We start from the raw sequence: 21,772 nt of genomic DNA, 5'->3' as shown, positions 1-21,772 counted from the left end.
TAAGAAGTTCACAGAGGAGAGCCAGTTGTGTGATTCGCTGAACGAGGCTTGACATTTTCCTGGCAAAATTCCTCGTTGCTGGTTAGGAAGGAACCCTGCTCTTTTCCCTGAGGTCATCTGCTTGGTTGTACAGTACGGATATATTTGTAGGTTTTTGGCTGGTTAAGGAGGGGTGGTTGGGATGGGAGAATATTAGAAATGGTCTCTGTCTTTTTTCTTCAACTCTGAGAACGAAATATGCTAAATAATTAGAATCCATGTCTCCTTTCTCCCCACACCTCAAAGCTTTGCACATCCCATTCTCTTTTTGCAAACTTTAATAATTACCTCTAGAAAGATCGACCCTGAATACCGAGCTCCTTCTTTTCCCCGCTGACCCTATTTCTTCAACAGAGCTCCTTCTACTGACCTAGCCTTTCTATTCCTGAGATTTATGTTCCTCTTCTTAGTCTGAACCATTCTGTGGAAGGGTCCTGGCAAGGGGCCCTTTCCAAATGTCACAATGCGCTTTTTAGGCAAGTAGGAAACGCTGAGGTCCCCCAGGGGCCCCAAACACCTGCTGACGATGTTTTTTCTTCTTTTAACATCTAACTGCAATTTACCTGCTTCACTAGAGCAGCGTGAGGATTAACTGTCCTCGGGTAACTTGCAAGTCTGTAAAGGAGTCCCGCCTCCTCTGGCACATGTTCTCTAAGAGAGACAGAAATGAAACACTAATAAGAGGCTTAATGGGTAGCAGCCTCAAACAATCTGCGGTCTGTGTTAGTACTTCAGACGGTCGCCCTGTCCCTGATACTCAGACAGAGGCACCGGACCAGACGCCACAGGCCATTGTGAGAGGCCCAGACAGAAGCACGGACATCCCTTCCAAAGCCTCTCGGAGGACGTGCATCTTAACCCCCCATCAGGTAGCTGGGCCAGGCCTGGTGCACCCGCTGGGCAGGCAGGGGGATGTGGCTGCTGTTATAGTTCGGCACAAATATTTGACAGCTGGTCCCTCCCAACAGACATTTCCGATACGCAGAGGTTAATCTCGTCCCGGCTGCTTCTCAGCCCTGCTGACATCCTGTGCAGGATATGGCTTTGTTATCAGGGCTGCCCTGTGCATTATAGGAGGTTTAGCAGCGTCCACGGGCTCTACGTACCAGACAGCAGCCCTCCCTACCACTTGTGAATTGTGACAGCCTGTAATGTGTCCGGACATCACCGAGCGTCCCGTGGGGAGCACAGTCAGCCCGTTTGAGAGCCACTGGGCTAGATGACCTAGAGTGAACACTGGAGGTATCCCTCGGATTATGGGTGAGCGCTACACAAAAGTCATTTTCAGACGCGCTTCTGGGGCTGCAGGGTGGCAGGGGCCTTGGAGGTCTAGCAGGTCCTTCTGCGTCCCCTGCATGAGACTGAGGAGATGCACGCATTTTCACAAATGAAATGGCATCCGATTCACTGCTTATTTATTTAGATCCACTGCCCAGCTTCCTTTCAGTCCTGGCAGCCAAAGATTGCTATTTTGCACAGCACTCTGTGTTATGTGCTCTCCCTACCTAGTCCACAACAAGCAAGGATTTGTTCTGTGCTTTGAAATTCTACTTTGCAAGCTCCTGTTTAAATGTCTGGGGCTGTGTTGGAACTTGAGGTGGTAGCACTGGGGGAGCTGTGGTAATGGTGGGGGGGAGGGGAGAATGTCCATCACAGAGTGACAGACTCCGGGGGGCATCTCTTCCCTCCAGAATGTCTCATTAGGGTCCCCAGACTTAGTCTGCATCTCCTCTGTATCCCGCGGTCCAGTTTAATTGAGCGACGGCCTCACCACGGCACACGGCTCTTTTGATCGGAGGGTAAACTCATTCTGTCCATCGTGACATTTGCTTTCTTAAGGGCCTCACAGTATGCAGCTTTAATAATTAATTAAATGCAGGTCACATCGCAGCCTCCCTTTTCAAGCCTGTCTGAGGACACAGCGGGTTCTTTCTGACGGTTAGCTTCTGACCACGTGGTTTTTAGAAGCTAGTGGGGTTTCCTGTTTTGTTTTGTTATTGTGCATAACAATATTGTGCATAACAAGTGGGGACACTTTTCCCCACTAAAAAAAACCCCAAACTTCAGCAGAGTGCAAACCCAATTGGAACAGCTGAAAGGGCTGTGGCTTTTCTGATGGGGAATAAATGGTGACAGAGAGAAATTTGAGAACCTGGCTCCAGTAAGGGTCTCAGAGCAGCCTGCCTGTCACGGTCAGTACTTTCCATTTGTCATGCAGGAAAGTTTACTGCCAGGAGACACATCCCTTGTGTTTTATTGCATGTGTCTATTCCCCTCAAGCTGGGATGGGCTTGTCAATATAAAGCCAATCTTTAAAATGATCTAAATAAGAGAGAAGATCCAGGAAGGACTAAAGAGAACTCTTACCGCTAGTGTCCATTTGAAACTAAAGACTTCTCCAGGGGAACTCAGAATGATTATAACGAGTTTGGATTTAGTTTAACCCAATGCTGATTTGGCATATTACAACGATTTGTCATCTTTAAGCCATGTGCCAGATGAATGCTTTAAAATAGATGCAACTTTGCGTGAATTCTCTACAATATAGGAAAATCTGATTGCTCTATTAATAGCCAAAGTCCTTGGCCTCGGCAAGACAGAGTGGCAGCGTTTTTAAAATTCATCATCTCTGCATAATTAGTTGTGAATCTCAAAATATTCAAGCTGAGGAATTAACCAGGAACTGGAGCCGTTATCCTTCAGTGTCCCTTTTCATAGTGGTCCACAGTCATCATGTCCTTGTGTTTTTCTAATTACTGCAAAACCAATTGTTTTTAACTCAGCTGCCCTGGCTCTTTGTAATTTGTTGAATGTAATCACCTTGAAATGAAGAAAACGTACTTCTTGTTCAGGAAACGGGGGCTTTTTTAGAGGAGCATCGTCAGTTGGCTGTGGGACCGTGGTTCTGGAGCTTTGCTCATTGGACCTGATCACTGCATTTGAGGGTGAGGGGTCAGAGGAGGGAGGGAGTGTTCTTGAAAGTAAGTTCGAGAGCACAGTGATCTATAGACCCTAGTGGGAAGTCAATTTATGAAAACTAAAAACAAATGAAGTTCCGGTTCCTCACTCTGAGCATGGCCTTAGGCAGTAGAACACAACCGTTTAGGACTCGAGCAGCATCTCTCTCAGATGACGTTTCGAGTCTGTAGGTCTGCTTAGAAGCATCGAGGGAGCAGGGCTATGTCGCTAACCTGCCCTCAAACGCCAGTGTCCAGCACTGGCCTGGACACAGAGTCAGAGCTGAATAAACCAGATGAACTAGAGTAGAGGTCAACTCTCTTCTTTGCTTTTATTCTTTCTGTCAATCTTGTTTATCTACTAACCACTCCAACTTAGAGATTTTCAAAGAACAAATACTGGAAGAGCAAAGGTTCTCAACCATTGTCTCCTTCAGGTCTCAAGGGTGTGATGCCTTTTCATCAATAAGAGTGACTCTCTGTGACAGTAACTCCCAAGTTGGGGCAGAGATTATGAAAATCAAGCCAGGGGACCGGGACCATTTAAAAGAGACAAAACAACACAGAGGAGTCTGATATGCCTCCAGCAGCCCCCATGAAGAATCATCATTAAAGAGGAAGCTGAGGGCTTCCCTGGTGGCACAGTGGTTGAGAGTCCGCCTGCCGATGCAGGGGACACGGGTTCGTGCCCCGGTCTGGGAGCATCCCACGTGCCGCGGAGCGGCTGGGCCCGTGAGCCATGGCCGCTGGGCCTGAGCGTCCGGAGCCTGTGCTCCGCAACGGGAGAGGCCACAACGGTGAGGGGCCTGCGTATCGCAAAAAAAAAAAAAAAAAAAAAGAGGAAGCTGAATTATGTCTGTATCCAGGAGAAAAATTGGAAAAATGGATTCAGCAATTTCTCTAGCAGAGCCATACAGAGAAGGAGACATGTCCTTATAGAATTTCTCTCTGTAGGCGGCGGCTCTGGGTCTTTCTTTCTCTGGCCGAGGAAAGGCCCAAATGCATGATGAATGTTGCATGAGGTTAACCAAAGCCTTAACCAGTCCTGTGTTGCATTTTTTTCCAACACTTATGATGTTGTTTACCATTTATTCCACACCTATGATGTGCCAGGCCCTGTGCTAAGTGCTGAACACGAATGAGAAGACAGAGAGGCGGGAAGGCAGGCGTTTCTACAGGGAAAAAGAGAGGTTCGAGCTTGGATTTTGGCCCCTTGAGGTACCTGGCAGGGTAGGTGATGGTGGTGGGCAGCCAGATGGATGAATCAGAAGCTTGGGGGAGCAGCCTTGGTTAGAAATGGCTCATTCACCTTTTGCCAACCAGGTCCAGGGCCTTCAGTCAGGGCTGAGACTCCCCGCCCCGCCGGGGCTTCATCGTTGCACGTCCACTGGGTCTTCCCTATTCTACATTCTGGCCCTGGTTTGCTCTCTCTCTCTCCTTCCCCTTCCCACCTCTGTCCCTTGCTCCTGCCTTCTCCCAGGCTCCACCTGCAGGAAAGGGGCAGGAGTATTTGTTATGTCTAGCCTGGCAATTTGGAGTGGCAGCTCCATGGAAACAAAGCCACAGACTCACTCCACCCACCCCCTCACCTGCTGCGCCACCTACCCAGCTGCTAAAACCTGCTCCCACCGCTGCCTCTCTGCTAACACTCTGGCCTTTCTAAACACATTTCAGAGTCACTCTAAAGAAACCAACCATGAAAGGAAAGACGTGTCTTCACCTGAGTGCATTATGAGCCCTTAGGCAGGGTTTTGGAAGGCAGGATTCTTTTGCGTAAGAGGTCGAGGCCACTGAGTGTCCATTTCCTAGAAGCCTCGGAGGACAGATTGCCAATGGCAGGTACCCTCCCCTACCTGAGGGGAATTTCAGGGAACCAGGGAGAGAGGGTGTGTTTCAGAAAGGCCAACTAGCTTGGAGAACATCCACTAAGGCTTTAAGATCTACTGGCACATTCCATCCTGCAGGTTGGGGACCTCTATTACAAAACCTTTTTACTTAAAGAGGGAATGGGCTCGGGGAGGGGGGGTGTGGGGGGCGGGGCGGCTCGGGGCTAGGGGGCAGTCTCACTTTACGTGCACAGGTGACGAAAGCAAGGCAAAATCGTGACTCCAACGGGGAGAAAATCTCTACTGCACACCCAAGGCATGTACTCCTTTTAGTGTTTTTCTCTTAATTGTTGCTCTTTTCTTTTCTTATCAACTTTGCCTACATCCAAAAAGTTACCGGTGCTGCATCGACCCTGAACGTCCCTTCCCAGGCTTGCTGGAAGCCAGCACACACCCACGGGCACGCCAGCCGTCTGCACGCGTTTTCCCTTCCTGGCAGCACTGACATCAGCCAGGGCTGGGGGGTAGCTGGATCGGGCAGGGTGGGCAGATGACAGAGTTCTGGCAACAAGTCCATGTTTAAAGACAGAGGGCAGATGCCTGGCTAGAGGGAAGGCTCTTCTTGCTGGTTGCGCTGCTTCCAGGGTTACTCTGCACCTTATCCCAAGAAGCACCACGTGCACAGAGGCTAAAGCAATAGCATGAAAGAAGCCTGCTCCTCTCAAACAGGGATTTGCTCTGGTTGGAGGGAAGAGGATGAACACAGTGAGGACAGACAGAAAAAAACCTGAGGCTGAGACTCACTTCAGTTTGCAGGGGGATAGGAAAAAAAGGTAAAGGAGCAAGTTCACTGTTCACCAGGATCCATAGCCATCACCGAATGCATATCCCTTCTTGCTCTGCACAACTCGTTTAAACAAGCTGGGCTAAAACTCTGAACCCTAAAGTGATTTCTCTCATCCTCAGGTACGTCCTCATTCAGAGTCAGACAATTTGTCTTAATCTTGTTTCCTTTTTCAGGATGTTTTCAAACTGCCTTTAGACCATCCCTCCTTCCCCATCCCCACTTCCTTCCCCCACCCCTGGAACCCCACTACCAGTGTGAGAGACGGGTCTACGAAGACTGTGTCCCTCCTTTTAGCAAGTAGCATATGGAATCGTGGAATTCCTCCTTGACATACTTTTTCCACTTGGCTTCTGAGACGTCACATTCTCCTCTGCCCCGCTCACTGCTGGTTCCTACCCAGTCTCCTTTGCTGGTTCTTTCTCTTCTCCACGACCTTTACACTTGGGAGGGTGAGGTCCTCTCTCTGTCAGCACTCTGTCCTCCTCTGATCTCAGCTGGACCCAGGGCCTTAGATGCCATCGACACGCTGACACTCCAATTACCTCTCCAGACGAGACCTGACCTGCCCAACTCCAGACTCACACTACTCACACCTCCGCTTGCTCAATGGGCACCTCAAACTTAGCATCGATTACCACTCTGCTTCCCCCGACCTCAGCCTTCTCCACTGCAGTGGGCAGAGCTCTGTCCCTTCTAGGACCCCACCTGGCAACCATCCTTGACCCTGCTTTTTCTTTCACCCCCATCTCCAAGCGATCAGTGATTCATGTTGTATTTTTAATTAGAACTGGAATGAGACCATTGTCTCTCCTTGTGTTGTACAGTGACCCAAATCTGGCTACTAATATTGAAAGTTAATTGAAATAAAAACAAATTAAAAGAGAGGAAAATGGAACTCTTAGGGAAACTACAGCAAAAATTAAATTTAGAAATTCAGTCCCTTACACTAGCCACATCGCAAGAGCTCCTAAGCCATGGCTGGGTGATGGCTACGGTATTGGACAGGGCCGAGACACAACACTCCTTTCGCTGCAGAGAGTTCTATTAGCTCATGCTGCCCACTGCTTTCACTGTTACCACCCTGGTCCCAGCCACTAACACATCTTGCCTGGATGAGTGTCACTGTCTCTTAGTCGATCTTGCTTCTTCAGTCTTCACGACATGGCAGCCAGAGTGGTCCTTTGAAAACATCTCAGATCATGCCTCTCCTGTGCTCAGAGATGTCCAAAGGCCCCCATGAGTGGCTCTCAGGGGAGAAGCAAAGACCTCAGAAGGGTGAGCAAGGCCGTACGAGAGCTCTGGCTCCTTTTCCGTTTACTGGACCTCACCTCCCCGTCCTGCAACATCCCCCCTCTACCACGGCCACACTGGCTGCCCGCTGCTGCTGTCTCAAGGCCACGCGCTCCCCCCAGGTATCCTCCAGGGGCTCACTCCCTTCCCTCCACCACATGTCTGCTCAAACACCAACTTCTCAGGGAGACTTGCTCTGACTGCTCTATTTAAATCTTTTTTTTTTTTTTTTTTTTTTTGTGGTACGTGGGCCTCTCACTGTTGTGGCCTCTCCCGTTGTGGAGCACAGACTCCGGACGCGCAGGCTCAGCGGCCATGGCTCACGGGCCCAGCCGCTCCGCGGCATGTGCGATCTTCCCGGACCGGGGCACGAACCCGTGTCCCCTGCATCGGCAGGCGGACTCTCAACCACTGCGCCACCAGGGAAGCCCTCTATTTAAATTTAAACATCCGCTCCCACCCAACCACCACTCAGGAGCAGCCCTGCTTTCCCGTCCTACCCTGCTCAACCTGTCTTTTCCATACCTCCTTTCAAGAAACTATATACATTTACTAGCTTATTCTACCCATTTTTTTTTTACTGTCTGGCAGAGATCTTCGTCCATTTACTCACTGCTGGAAAGCTAGCCCAGAGGAGGCTTTTTATAAGTATTTGTTCAATAAATGAATGGAGTTTTAGAGCCGGAGGAGCAGTTGAGGGTCAATGAGGTAAGGTTATTCTTCACTGTGGACCCATGTTAAGTTCAGGGTAAGAGCTGGACTAGGGAGCTGGCCTGGCCTAGGCGTCTTCAGGGGGAAGGACCCATGATAATTAACTCTCCTTCCCCTTATCTGTCACAACCAGAGGGACGCTGACGCAGCCCCGAGAGCAAACAAGGACAACAGTCTAACTAAAACACCAGGGGGTATTCTCCACTTTCCTCTTGGTAAGCCTTTGCAGGATTCACCCATCTGTCCTGCTTCTCTGGTGACTTGTAGGACGCAAGCAACAGAGAGGAGGCTCAGGTTGATGACTATCCTTACACACCTATGTTACCACCAGGTATCACAAACGTCAAGACTCTTGGAAAACCGGAAACACACAGGGTTGCTAGATTACGTTTTTTTCAAAAGCAACACATCAGGCTTGTTTTAAAAAGGAAAGTCACGGTTTCATCACATAATTGCCACATTAGTATTTGAGAAAAGCTGATTAGTACAAAAAGAATGATTCTCCATTGTATCATTAAAATATGTCAGATAATCTAGAGCGGATTAGAAGAAGAGCAGATCCTAGACCACATTTTGTGTTAGGGGATCATCTGTCCTCTTGTATCTGTAAGGAAATGCCATCTGAATATATATATATTTTTAAATGCCTCGGGATGATGGTTTTTCTACTGCCAATTCTCTTTCAAATAAAAATAATGTGAGAAAGTTTGAACCTCGTATAAACAGACGTGCTCATAATGACATGGGTAACGGGTCTAGAGTTACAGAGCAGGATATGAGCAGAGAGCCTGGGAACACCCCATCCATGGCTCACTGGATGACTTAACTTGCCGAAGTATGTAATTAAGAACCAAGTTATCTTTATAGTCATTCCTTCATTATGGAGATAACTCCACCGGAGACTTTTTGGGAGACGCCAGATTGGAAATAAAATCCTTACAGACCGCACTGCAATGTCATTAAGATAATACCAGAAAGCAAATTGATGCATGTAGACAATCTTCCATAAGTACCAGAAAATTAGATCTCGGGAGAGACATGGAACTGAGATGTAAAATCAAAGCGGGGTGGAGACAGAGCCCAGTGAAAGGCGTGACGGACAGCTTCCCGAGAGACAGGAGCCCCGAGTGTCCCGGGGCCCCGGCGTGCATTACCTGGGGTGGCGCTCTTCATCGCTTTCACTAACTTGCCCCTTCCAGCTCCAAAACCATTATTTCCATAGTCGGGGTCACTGTCACTACCACTGCCACCGCTGGCAGAGTACGCACACATTCTGGGTACCTTGTCCTAAATGAGTAACATGAGACCGTTAAGATTATTCACGCTAGTCAAAATGGGCAGACCATCCTGTGAGGATGTTCGTACCTGGCTGTTGGTGTGTGCACAGAATCGCATTCCCGCTGCCCCACCCCCAGCCTGCCTGGTCCGTCAGTCTGCCTCACGCGGAGCTGGTGAATTCTGCTCAGTTACCAGAGCCGCAGATATGGACCTGCACTGATGAAGCCATTGACCACACGCTGCCATTGCGTCCCAGTCACAGGACAGTCCCCACAGTTACCCGCTCTGCATTTTGTGCACTGCTTTTATGGGGCCTTATTTTCCTCAAGTGCCAATTAGAGCTGCTGTCCCAGGCCTAATGGCTTATTTATTTATTTATTTTTATTTTTTGGCTTATTTATTTAGCTGATCTCACCATTGGCTTTCAAGTATCAGAGGGTATGACAATAATCAACCTTGGGAACAAGAGAATAAATGTTTACCCAATACCTAATTTTAGTCCAGCGCCTAAAAGGACAGGAGGCTTTAGGCAGGAACACAACTGCCTGCCTACGGGCTTATACATAATCCTTGAATCTACTGACAGGTCACAGGTCAGGGGACTTGGTCTCCCCGCTTACTCACATGCACACACAGCCTGGCCCAAGGGGATGTTACAGGTGTGGCAATAACACCAAGTTCAGGAATTGTGGAGGTTGCTGATACCATATGGATGGTTCTTCCTGCCGTGCACACAAGCGGAACACTGATATCTAAGACCGCAACCCTTGTGTGCAGAATCAAGAGCATTTGGGGCTCTCGTTTATATGTTTGCAGGCTGCCCTATGAGAGCCGATTATGCCACACCGATCCCAGAGAGTTCAGGCACAGATGTATGGGATGCGTCTCTAACGTCAATCCTGTTTGGGAGGGTGCCGTTTGGTTGGAAATCATAAAAACACATTTTAGGATGTAAGCCCCCCCAGCTGGGGTTACAAATTCAAGCAGTTACTTATTTCCTTTATTCCTTCATTCACTGAATCATTCATCTACCCATTCAAAAGATGCTGTGCTAAGCACCTTAGTACCCACTCTGTGCTACGTGGTGGTCTAGGTTCTGGGGGTACAGAGCTCTATACAGGAGGTGGTCTAGCAAGGATGATGTTTGTGAAGGATGACAAGTTTATAGCAGTGGTCCCAAGAGAGCCCCATGTCTAGAGTTCCAGCAGGATGCTGGGTATGACGAGATGCATTTTTTCATTCCTCTATTCAACAGACACAAATGGAACCAGGCACTGTGCTTGGAACTGGAAATATAAAGCTCACTCTTACTTTAAACTTGCCTTCCCTGGCGGTCAATGAAGCAGAGTTGTGAGTTCCAAGCCACAGTTGTGACTCTTACAAGTCAGGGCAGGACTTCCAATGGGCAAAGCTAGTGCAGGAGGATGAAGGGGACCCCGGAGAGCTGTGTGTGTCGGGGAACATGAATGTTGGGTGAGGAGTGCCCTGCCATCGCACATAGAGCGGGTAGCTCCCTCCTGGCCAGCACTGAGGAATTCCCTTTCTCTTTCTCTCTCTTTTCTCTTTTTTTTCTCCTTGGAATTGCTTGAGTCCTTTGCCACTATCGCCACCTGTTGTTTCTGAACTGTTTCCCCCTCCAACTCTGGATGTCTCCTAGGATTTTCTCAATGTTTTGGTCCCCAAATCAAGCACAGAGTTCTTGAAAGAGTGCTTCTCCAAGTGTGCCCTGTGGACCGGCAGCACCGTCATCACCGGGGAATTTAGTAGAAGTGTTTGGATCTCCCCCCATCTGTGCCACACAGGACACTGGGTGTGTGTGGAGAGCAGCAAGGTGCGCCACCCTCCAGCTGATCCCGATGTCTGCTCGTGTAGGGAACTACTGCTGTGGGGAAAACTGAGAAAACCCTAACACTTAACAGTTAAGTCATGATAGAATACACCGGTTTACTCCTTTCAGACCCTTGTTCTGAGCGCTGGACATGGAATCCAGAGGGCTGAGTTCTGACGTCAGTGTCCCAGTAACTTTTGCTTGGACCTTGACCGTGGTCCAGCATCTCTGGAGCTGCTGTCCTCTGCTGTACATCAGGGCTGTAGGCCCAGGGGATTGCTTCGCCTACTTGTCCAGGGTACCATTTCCATACTGAGGTGCTAAAGACTGAAAGAAGGCTCTACCAGTCTGGCTGTGGGGCATCTCAGATGTGGGCTGATCTGGGTTATTTCGTCATCAAGGTTGGGTAGCAACCCTAGTAGAGATAGTGACAGGGCCTCCTCATGCCGGGATTGGGAGAGCCAAGGCAGCAGAAGCAGCAAGGGCCAAGGAAGGGCCGGGAAGCTCAGGTAATTGATCCTAATGTCCTTTCTCCCACTCTTCTCACTATAGGTACCACCAAAGACACCGAAGTGGACCAGCCCAAGGGCAAGCTGAGAAATCGTGAACAGGCTGAATACGGCCCAAGTAATTAGTTGGAACAGGTAAGCGGGGGGGCGCTGAGGAGGGACTACCACATAGCACCCAGGGAGGACCCAAGACTCCCGGAGCCCCGAGCTCCTCCCCAGGTCCAATCACACTTCAGGAGGCCTGTGTGCTTGCCATCTCAGGGCGGATGAAGAATCCCCAGCAAAAATGATGGGGATTGAAGAAACACACGTCTCACTGACCCCGGCAAGTCATCTGACCACTCCAGGCTTTAGTTTCTTCATGCCAAAAGGGAAAATAATTATACCTGCTTTACTGGTTTCACAGGAGCAAGGTAAAAGACCAAGTAACTGATAATGAAAAAATATCATTGAATCATTCTAAGTGGTGCTCTTAGGGCTTGGGAGAGTGAATGGCCGTTCCACAATGTGTACTCAGGGCAGAGCATCCTTACCTCAAGAGTTGGGGTGCAGATGGATGGAATCATTAGAATTACAAGAACTCACAGTGTTACTTAATAATTCAGGAAGAAAGGAGAGCCTTGGTCTTTATGCACTAATCCCACAACAAATCTGACTTAACATTAAAACGTATCACAGAAGTGGTTAAGGAGGTCATTTTTCACACTCGGGACAATTAGGCGGAGGGGTGCCCTCCTGTCGACTCTCCTTACCTGGGTCTCCGCAGCAGCGCTGTCCCCCCCCCAGGCTAGAAGTGGCTTGCTCTCCACCGCCATTGTGTTTTCAGCATATTCGAACGATGAACAAGTCTGAGGCCTTGGCCTGGCTTCACTCTGCATTTGGGAATTGATTTTTCCTAAATGAGGAAATGTACATGAAATCACAACAAGCTTTCTTCAACTCTTTACAAGTTTAGGGATGAGGGAAGGGGAGACAGTCAGAAATAATCCGAAGGGTCCAAACATGGTAACAGCTTGGTTTCCCAACATTCTGTCCCCTGCAAGTCTGTGCGCACAGAAATGTCTGCATAATTACGTGTATCTTTGGAGGATGTCCACCTTGGAGTCCCAAATGCAAACTGTGCTTGGACCACTTTTCCAAAAAATGTTGACAAATTTTTCATGTTAGAAAGGGTTCAGTGGGCAAACTGCTTGGGAAACGCCGATCATTCCTCAAACAGTGTTGTACGTCAAATAACAAACAAGCTTCTGTTTTGGAGGACTTCTCGGCGCCTTCATTATGCGAATGGGGATTTTCATAATTTCCAAAGGAAGGATGTGAATCCACAGCCTTTCCCAAACATGTTTGATCAGGGAACCCTGATTTTCCTAGGAAACTTATGAAGGTCATTCTGAATAAGGTGGTTTGCGAAACTGCTCAGAGGCCCTTAAAGGTCTTGCCAGGCAGTCTCAAACTCATATGTGCATATACCTCGGCCAGGCTTTTGTTCCACTGCAGGTTCTGATTTGGTAGGTCTGGAGCAGGGTCTGAGAGCTGGCATCTATGACAAGCTCCCAGGGGCTGCTCTTGGCCCATGGATTACATTGTAAGTAGCCAAGGGTGCGATTAGCAGAGAATGATTAAAATGTCTCCATTAGCCATAATAGCAGATTAACCTGCAGAGTGTAGTCTTTCCTCATGTCAGAAAGGAGAATTGCTGTCATTATCCTTCAGCCTCAGTGATTATCAACAGGACAGGCTGTGAGAGCCTTTCAACAGCATTTTGCTTGTGAGCAGAAGTGAGGTAATGTATTTTCATCAGCACTGGGAGGTCTGTACAGTTCCTTCCATCTTTGATACGGGGATAAGAAAATAACTAATTCAAATGCATATATTAACCAGGAATTGACTGCTCAAAACCACTTTCTTTTTTTTCTTTTCTTTTTCTCTTTTTCTTTTTTTTTGCGGTACGTGGGCCTCTCACCGTTGTGGCCTCTCCCGTTGCGAAGCACAGGCTCCAGACGTGCAGGCTCAGCGGCCATGGCTCACGGGCGCAGCCGCTCCGCGGCATGTGGGATCCTCCCAGACCGGGGCACAGACCCGTGTCCCCTGCATCAGCAGGAGGACTCTCAACCACTGCGCCACCAGGGGAGCCCCCACTTTCCTTTTGTTCCAACTAGATCTCCATTCCTTAATATTTAAAATGAGTAACCAATGGCCACAGAAAAGAGAAAAGCCTTGGAAAGCCAGCCCTGCCTCTGACCCGCAGTGACAACATCTTAAGGTAGACAGGAAGCTTCGGGATGGACGGCACAAAAATGTCCTGCAGTGTGTTGACCTCACTCTCTACCGTATACTACTTTTTTTTTTTTAACAACTCTTCACAACAATCTAATTAAGACACAAAACTAAGATAACCGGTGCGCTGGATATTAGCAGCAAGATCAGAACAATCTCTTTCCTGTCCCCTTCTTATGAAGCAATTCAAGGCTTGCGGTTCCTATTCAATTTGTTATAATGACGGTGTTTAATCATGGAGTCTGCTGGGCGCCTGCCGCTGAATTGAGGTCACACATGTGACCAGTCAGGCATGGAGCACATAATCCATAACTACAATTTCGCCCCTGAATCTCTGGAGGCTGTGTCATTAATTAACAGTACATTTATTTCAAAAATAATATATGTCCCAGCGTTTTCAAATGTAGCCTTGGCTGGAAATAAGCAGAAGTTTGTGATGAAACATTCATGGCAGTCAGTATTACTGTATGGAGGAAGAACTCAGCCATGGGAATAACCCAATCACATTGACTCACAGATGTTTAATGAAAAGTCTTCTTTGCTAATTTCTCAGAAGCCCATGGTATAATCTCTACTTGTGGTCGCTTTCTCATCAGCAAATCATAAATGAAAGTCTTTAGAATTCTAGTTCATAGGCTTAGGCATGTCATAAACGCACCATGAGGCGCACAAGTTAAAAATTATTTCGTGTCATCCTGAACTGCAATAAATATTTTTAATCTTGAGGGAACAGTGAAAAAACTTTGACCCTTAGCCTGGCCCTATCTTTAATCATGAAAGCTTGTTTCCATCGACTGCAGCAAAGGATGGTACTTCTCAGTGGGAAGGCTCCCTCCATCCCACTGTAGTTAACAGACAATCTACTGCTAATATATCAAACTACGTTTTTTATAGCTCAACGTATAAATACATTTGAACGGGATAGGAATATGTCAGAAGACATATGTTTCTGTGAGAGGGCAAACAACATTTCAGCTGAATTTATGTCTTGGGCCTAGATTGGTCTATACTCAGAGTTAAGTTTTAAAAGACAAAATCTGAAGTCTACGTTGTATGGTTTTTTCTTTACCAATTTATATATCCATCTACCTGTGCTAACAACGTGCTTGTCTCCTTTATGTGTGTGTACACTCCTTAAATAATACTGAGAGTAGATGATGTTTAATACTTGTTTTCTTTTTATGTTTTGGTTGAGGACATAAGGGGATTTCATGCATCTACATTTCCACTGGGCAGAGGTCACTGACTGACCTCCTGGTGGAAATCTTTTCTGCTGCCTGTTCTCCATCTTTGTCAGCAAGTGCATGATTCTAGTGAGCAAACAATCTCATTTGGAAGGTGACAGGCATTTTACCTGAGGAGGCTGGCTTGGGGAGGCGACTCTGAAGAGGTCGCATCCCTCTGGCAGTCATGATGGGGTCGGACGTGGAATGAACGATGGCGTTGTCTTTAGATCCCCGGCTGTCTGCAGAGGAAGGCACTTCTCGTTCAAGGGTCTGGGCTCTTATGGAAGAAGCTGCACAAAGGGCTGGCTGGAGAGACAGGAGGGGCTCAGTGTCATCGGGGGAGTCTGCTTGGCACAGGTGCCGTCCCGCTGAGCGGTTTCCTGAGTCTGGGAGCGGGAAGGTTCCAATCCCACTGTCCAGTGTCCTCATCTGGCAGTTCGTTTCTAGACAGAGTAACATAGTGAGAATTAGAGACTGCTCACGTAAAAGGAGAAAAGGATCATGGGCATTTGGATCTGGTCTGGAGGAAAGGGGATATCTAGAAGGAAGAAATACTCGTAAGGGTGTAGTAGATTTCCAGGGAGTGGCATGAAACAGACATCTAATTGAACACGGAAATATTCCCTTAACATAATACGGAGTAAGAAGGTTAGCCATTACTGGCAGCAAGAGTCACGTGTACATACAAAGTACATGGTTCTCTAGAGTTATAAGGGTAAAAGAACGGTCATTGGAGACCAAAAATTATTTTTGATCACCCTTATTTCAATTGGGAATCATATGACTTCAATCAATTAGGTAACATTTATTAACTGAAATAAGATGAGTAATGAGCACACGTAACACATTGAAGTGATGCCCTAACAAAGGCAGTTGTGCATCTCTTACGTGAATTACCATCCGCCAGCAGTTAACTAAGTCTCTGGCCTCTCCATTTGACTGTGAGGACAAGTAATTCACATACTATAAGGGTCATCCCCAAAGGTACATCACTTATCATGTGGGCTTCCTCTGACTCAACTGCCATCTGAGGTCTCACAGAGAAGGTCATAGGGCCACTTTCTGTCTTTCCATCTGCCTTCATGTAATGACAAAGCTCATCAGTACTCTCTGGATTTCTTGTCATTCCCAGGGCTCCCACTATTCCCTAAAACAAACCGAGTTGATTTCACCATATGTGTGACATATTCTGCCAATTACATCTCATCTTCAAAACGTTTTATATCCAAGAAAAATACAATATCTGAAAAAATTATCACAGAATGAATTCCTGAAATGTGGTGTAGTTTATCTAAGCCAATGAGACAGCTTCCAAGATCCGCTTGTCACCCAAAAGTCTCCTGTTTACACGATAATCTTAGAGCGAAACAGCCTTAGTAAAGTTTGCATTAGCATCTTATCAGTCTAGGACTGGGGAAGAGGCACAACAACACCGTGTTAGGCATGGTGGGGAATATAATAGACTATGCTGTGATCTTTGTATCAAGAGGCTCGACAGCTAACATTTCAGTGGTGCATGGGAGTCTGGTCTCTGCTAATAACTAATTGTGAGAGCCCTCCACATAAGATCCTTAACCCCTCAAGGGCTCGGGTTCCTTATAGAGTTTCTGTGAGAATAAAGATACGTTCACTGTGGAATCTCTTGAATTTAGAATGACGCCTAGCACACCGCAGGATAGCTGAATGAAAGAAATCATGAATGATGACGTATAAAAAAAACACTAGGTATATTTATTAGATTTCAGTAGATATCTGACAGGTAAATAGTTTATCCTTAAGTACCTTTCTCACACAATCTCATTTGATGCTCACCAATTAGTATCTGAACTTCAGAATTTGACCATTCCCCTACCTTTCTCCTCAAAACGTCTCTGCTCTGAGTACTAGAATTCTGGGAAATTCCTAATACTCAGGTGAAAACAAAGGGGTGGGGGTGGGTACAGAGTTAGCTTTTATAGGTTCTAGTAGCTTTGGTCCTTGGCTTTAGAAGCACTAGAAAGATGAAGTCCCTATCAAAAGAGAGGATTCAGTCTCCAAAGGGACATTTAGTAGGAAGATACAGATACCCTTTCTCCAGTATGATGCCACTTAGCCATCGCACACGCCATCTGATCTCAAAGACTGACCGTGGACTCCAGGGGCCCTGAGTCACGTGGCTATAGTCTGAGATCTTTCCCAGAACCACAAGGGCTAAGTTTTAGTTCCATTCATTTCAGGGCCTCCACCTGGTCAGCTCTCCTCTCAACCAGCTTCCGAGATTATTCATTATCTTCTCTATTCATTTTCTCCTCAATTAAGCCGACTCAATTGCTACACAACAGCCTTTTGGAGAAATAATCAGCTGTTTGCATGGGAAGGCAATGCCAGAAAAGCAAGATCTTCTTATTCAGAATCTGGTGTCCTTCCTTCATGTTAGCCTAGACATACGACACGCCTCATATTTGACAATGTCCATATGTTGTACTGGGGGCAATTCTAAATGTCTGAACTATTTCAGTCTCACACAGGAGTAAGTGGATCGGAATCGACCCAGTCTTCAGGGATGGGGATCAAAGATTCATTCAGGTAAATCCAGAAGTGGAGTCTGCTCTGTTAGCAGCCATTGAGGCACCCTTGTGAGCTGAGAGTGCCCAGAAGGGCCCCCCGCCTCTGGCCAGTGCGCCCAGCTTCTCCTATGGAACTGGTGCTGGCCCTGAATTCCAGCTGGTTCCCATACCTCCCATCCTGAGGACGGAGTTAACAGTTCCACGGTTCCCGAGAACCACAGTTGTCCGGTACCTCTTCCCCCACCCTCTTGGATCGATCGCATCTGTAGACTCCCATGCCAGGGTTTTTCTGGCATTTATCTCATCTCTCTGGCCCTGGTGATAGGCATTGCCTGCAAGGGAAATATTTTTTTGGCTTTGTCTAAGAACTCTCTCCCCTATAGGTATTTTATGAGTTAATCCAGCCCCTTCAAATGGAGACTCAAAAAGCAAAGTAGGATTCTTGGCAACCTTTTCAGTGAGTTTTCTGGGGCAAGGCCCCAGACACTAAAGCCCATGTACGTTGGCCTGGCCTGTAACACCAGGCAGGAAACAGGGCAGGGAGAAATCTGGGGTAGGAAGAAAGATAAAGGAGGTCTAACTCTGGTGCCCTTCTGAGGACACCAGCATTTCTTGGCATCTGTCCCTTTATATTATTTTCTTTTCCCTTCTTTCCCTCCACGATACTGTCATAATCAGAAGCTATAAAACAGGACTTCTGGTATTCCTGAGTTCTTTGATCCTCTAAGAATTGTGTGCACTGACATTAAACACAGAAATCACCTGTTATTAAAGCCACCTTTTTATTTCTAAAAATTACAGATGCCAAATGCAGTGAATTTGAAGGACTCACTTGTAATACCTACGAAATGAGGTATGGACAGTCAGGAACTCAGACACCATATGCCAAGTTTCCCCCTCAAGCAAATTTCTCCAGAATGCATAAACCTTTGGAAATAGAGTTTATACTGAAAATGCTGACACCTTCTTTATGTAGTTTCTTTCAGGCACTGTAAGTTTCTTACAGTTCATAAAAATACTGTAATCTGAAAAAGTGTTAGATATTGTACTTTTGAAGTCAGTTTCTTTTCTCAGGGGATTATAAGAACTCACAAAATAATTGAATGGCTGTGATAAAGATTAAAGTTCAAAGGGACAAGCCAGCCTTGCATCCACAATGAGTTGACTCAGTTCTGACCTCACAACATGTTCAAGTTCACGTCGTGACTGTGAGAACAGCTGTCAACAGGGCCTTGCTAATGAGTTCAAGGGTTGGATCACAAGACGGACCAGCGGGTTTCACTCTTTCAAGGTCACTAATGACTTCTCCTACCCTGATGACTTCTCGTCATCCCATCTGCCTTCTGTCTCTTAAGGTAAGTTCTCTCACTTATCACCACCACCAAGCCCCAGATGTTTCATGGGATGACTTACAGCAGTGCTTCCCAGTCCTTTTAAAGTTCTGGCACACGTAGCAAATACACACATACAGCTCACTGAGGAACACACCAGCTGCCCCAGGACCTCCGGCTACCTGAGAGCTGAGGGCTCAACATCTCAGCACACCTGGGGTCCGTTCAGGGCATGTCAGCATGGTAGGGAATCTCTTCCTTACAGAATGGACTCGGGACCTTCTTTTCCTGTCCCTTGGATGCATTATCTTGCATACCTCCAGCAGGAAAGGAGATGGACAGCCTTGTAGTCTGTTAGCAGCTGACAGGAGAATTTTTAGGTCCTTCTTTTTTGGAAGGAATGTTGAGAGTGTTGTGTTAGGAATACTGTCTGGCCTCAGAGCTTCAGTAAAGAGGGATTTATTGTGCCTGGGGTGGGGGGGGGATGAGTCAGCGGAGGGTGAGCAGGGCAGCCCAGATTGGGGACGTTCTGCGTGGGATGGTGGCAGAGAAGACATTTTGGAGAAACAATTCAACCAGGGGTTTTTCAACTGTTAACTCAGGATGTGCAATACAAAATCCCCACTCAGCTCATCAGCGAGCATCAGCCCTCTGCTCCTGGACCAGGTGCCCCAGCAGGTGGCTTTAGGTTCCTCATATGAAAATCAGATTATATAACCTCCATCACAGGGGCGCTCTGAGGACTAGCTACATAGCACATAATAAACATAGCACGATGCCTGGAACAGGTACACAGCTATTATTCAGAAAATGGCAGCAATTCTCAAAATAAGTGTTATTAGACTGCTAGCAGCCTGGGGGCAGATTGGTTTTTATCCATCTCTTCAGAATTCCCACGTAAGCCTGTTCCTGACTCTACATCGCCTTTTTCTACAGAATGGCAATTATATGCTAATAGAGCTGATGATAACTATAGGCTGAGAGAGTGCCTGATTTATTCGCCATCACCCACGCTCAGCACAGAGCCTGACACATAGCTAGCACGGAGTGTAATGAAAAAATAGGTGGATGAAATAAGCTCTCATCTTTAGAAAATTCTTCCTGAAATTAAATTGAATATGAACTTTTCCTTTTGAAATCCCAATCTGCTGTTTTTTTTTGTTCTCACTTCAGCAACCAGAGAAAAGAGCTGACTTCCTTTTTCTGTGCAGCTATAGTTCTCATACAGCCAGACTTCATTAATTCAGATAGCCAGGGGGGATAAGATCATTCAGAATTATTGAATATTTTAAAGACAGGTTTCTTAATACTTTCAAGCCCTTAGAGCAAGGGTCAGTGACCAAGACGAAGGATAGTGCAGGGAATGTGGCTTTAGTATCCGCTTTGGCCCCCGCCCCTACCTCAAAGCATCACTGGGCTGGAAGGTCCCAGGTCTGGCCTCATTCCTCCTGCTCTCATCCTCAGGGAGTGTAGATGCCAAGCTGAGTGCCGGCATCACGTTTAACATCAGCACGCATAGTAGCACAAGAACCAAGTTATCACAGAGGCAAGTTCCTGGGAGCCATTTGTAGTGAACAGATGAGATTACTCAGGGACTTCTTACATGTCCTTACACAAAACAGTGAGGTTTTTCTCTTTTAAACAACTTGTTCTCTTAATTGGCTTCTTGCATCTTCCAAATTTGTTTTACACTATTCATTTACATTGTAACACTATATTTAAAATAGCTGCAAAGGGAAAAGCTTATTTCCAGCACTGCTTCAGTTAATATAAATTTCCAAGTTACTGCAATCTGTATTAGCACTGATTTTGAGTGTTTGGGAAAGGCCACTAACTCATTTTTTCCTCAGTCTTCTACAGATTAAAGTATCTCAATTTTTTTTTCATGGATCCTATCTCACAAATCTTTAATTGCTTAAATGTATAAACCAAAACTCTTGGTATTATTAGTGTATCTGTCCATAGAGATTATTATATAGGACAGGCTTAAGCAAACCCGACTTGAGTTCCAAGTTCATCTAAATATTCAGAAGAATGAAGCGAAAAGACAATAGGCTTCAGAGTTGGAAAGACTAGGCTTGACGATCTGCTTGGCTACCTGCTGGCTGTGTCACAACAAGGGAATTTTTAAACGATCCTGACATCATATAATCATAGCTCATTGGTAATAATGCTCGTTACAAAGTAGGTACTCTGTAAGTTTCCAGAAGGGGTTGTCAAGGAGAGGTGAGGGCCCCTGCAGGTACATAATACACACACTGTCTGGAATCGAAGACAAACCAAACTTCCCCTGTGTGGTCAGTGTTCTACTGCAGCACCTGCGTACATTTCACTAAACAACTGCCCCAGTTATTTCCTAAGCAAGTACCATGTGGCAACCATTTCCTTGGGGGCTACTTGATCACATCGTTATTGAACGATTATAAACGTGGAGCAAAGTACTTGGAGTTGGTTGCAAGCTGCCTCATGTATAGAAAAGATGGAGTCCATTTTCCCAAGAAATCCATTTTGGAATAGGCACCGGAAAGGCTTTTTAAAAAGCTTCAGCAAATGATGTTTACTAATTATCCTTTGTTCACAGACTTGCTACATTCTCAGGGAATATTCCCAAATTAGTAAGCTCTGATTTTCAGTCTATCCTAAAAGGTTACGCTTGCTTCTGTGCAATGATCTACCCTCTCTTATATATTCAAACAAACTGCTTCAGTAATCACTGTTTTTTTCCCCTCTTCCACAATCGTAAATCCTAGGAAAATGGAAAACTTTAAAACCCAAGCTCATTTTTACTTTGAGACCTTTAGTCATACCTACAAGTTTTCAGCCAAATAAATTTCAAATTGTGTTGAATGAGGACTCAACACAATTCACCAGCCAGAAAGAGCAACTCATGGGTGTTTAGTACTCATACCGTATTACTAACTGGCATACTTTCCTATAATGCAATTGGTCGTGGAAATAAGTCTTTGTATGAGTTCTCTCCAGGTTCCTAAACATCTTAAGCTATGTGTGGTACTGGCAATAGAAGCTTAACTACAGATGGGAGAACAGATCTCTTTATTTGCACATCTTTCTCTTCATCTGTATGGCTGAAATAAGCTAAGAAAAAC

The 21,772-nt window shown here is 46.4% G+C and overlaps 1 protein-coding gene across 1 annotated transcript in view; it reads right to left on the bottom strand.

Moving 5' to 3' along the window:
- The window catches only part of NCKAP5 (NCK associated protein 5), a 965,176-nt gene that overhangs the window by 33,298 nt on the left and 910,106 nt on the right, over nt 1-21,772 (bottom strand). Inside the window, exons 16-17 of the mRNA XM_060016917.1 lie at nt 14,917-15,231; nt 12,038-12,180 (exon numbers count right to left, since the gene is read on the bottom strand). Coding sequence (XP_059872900.1) covers nt 12,038-12,180; nt 14,917-15,231 — 458 coding nt within the window. The remainder of the gene's footprint in view (nt 1-12,037; nt 12,181-14,916; nt 15,232-21,772) is intronic.

Source organism: Delphinus delphis, chromosome 7 (assembly GCF_949987515.2).
Source record: "Delphinus delphis chromosome 7, mDelDel1.2, whole genome shotgun sequence".
Taxonomy (NCBI): Eukaryota; Metazoa; Chordata; class Mammalia; order Artiodactyla; family Delphinidae; genus Delphinus; species Delphinus delphis.
Note: the sequence above shows the minus strand (reverse complement) of the source record. Positions and strands in the feature narration are given on the sequence as shown.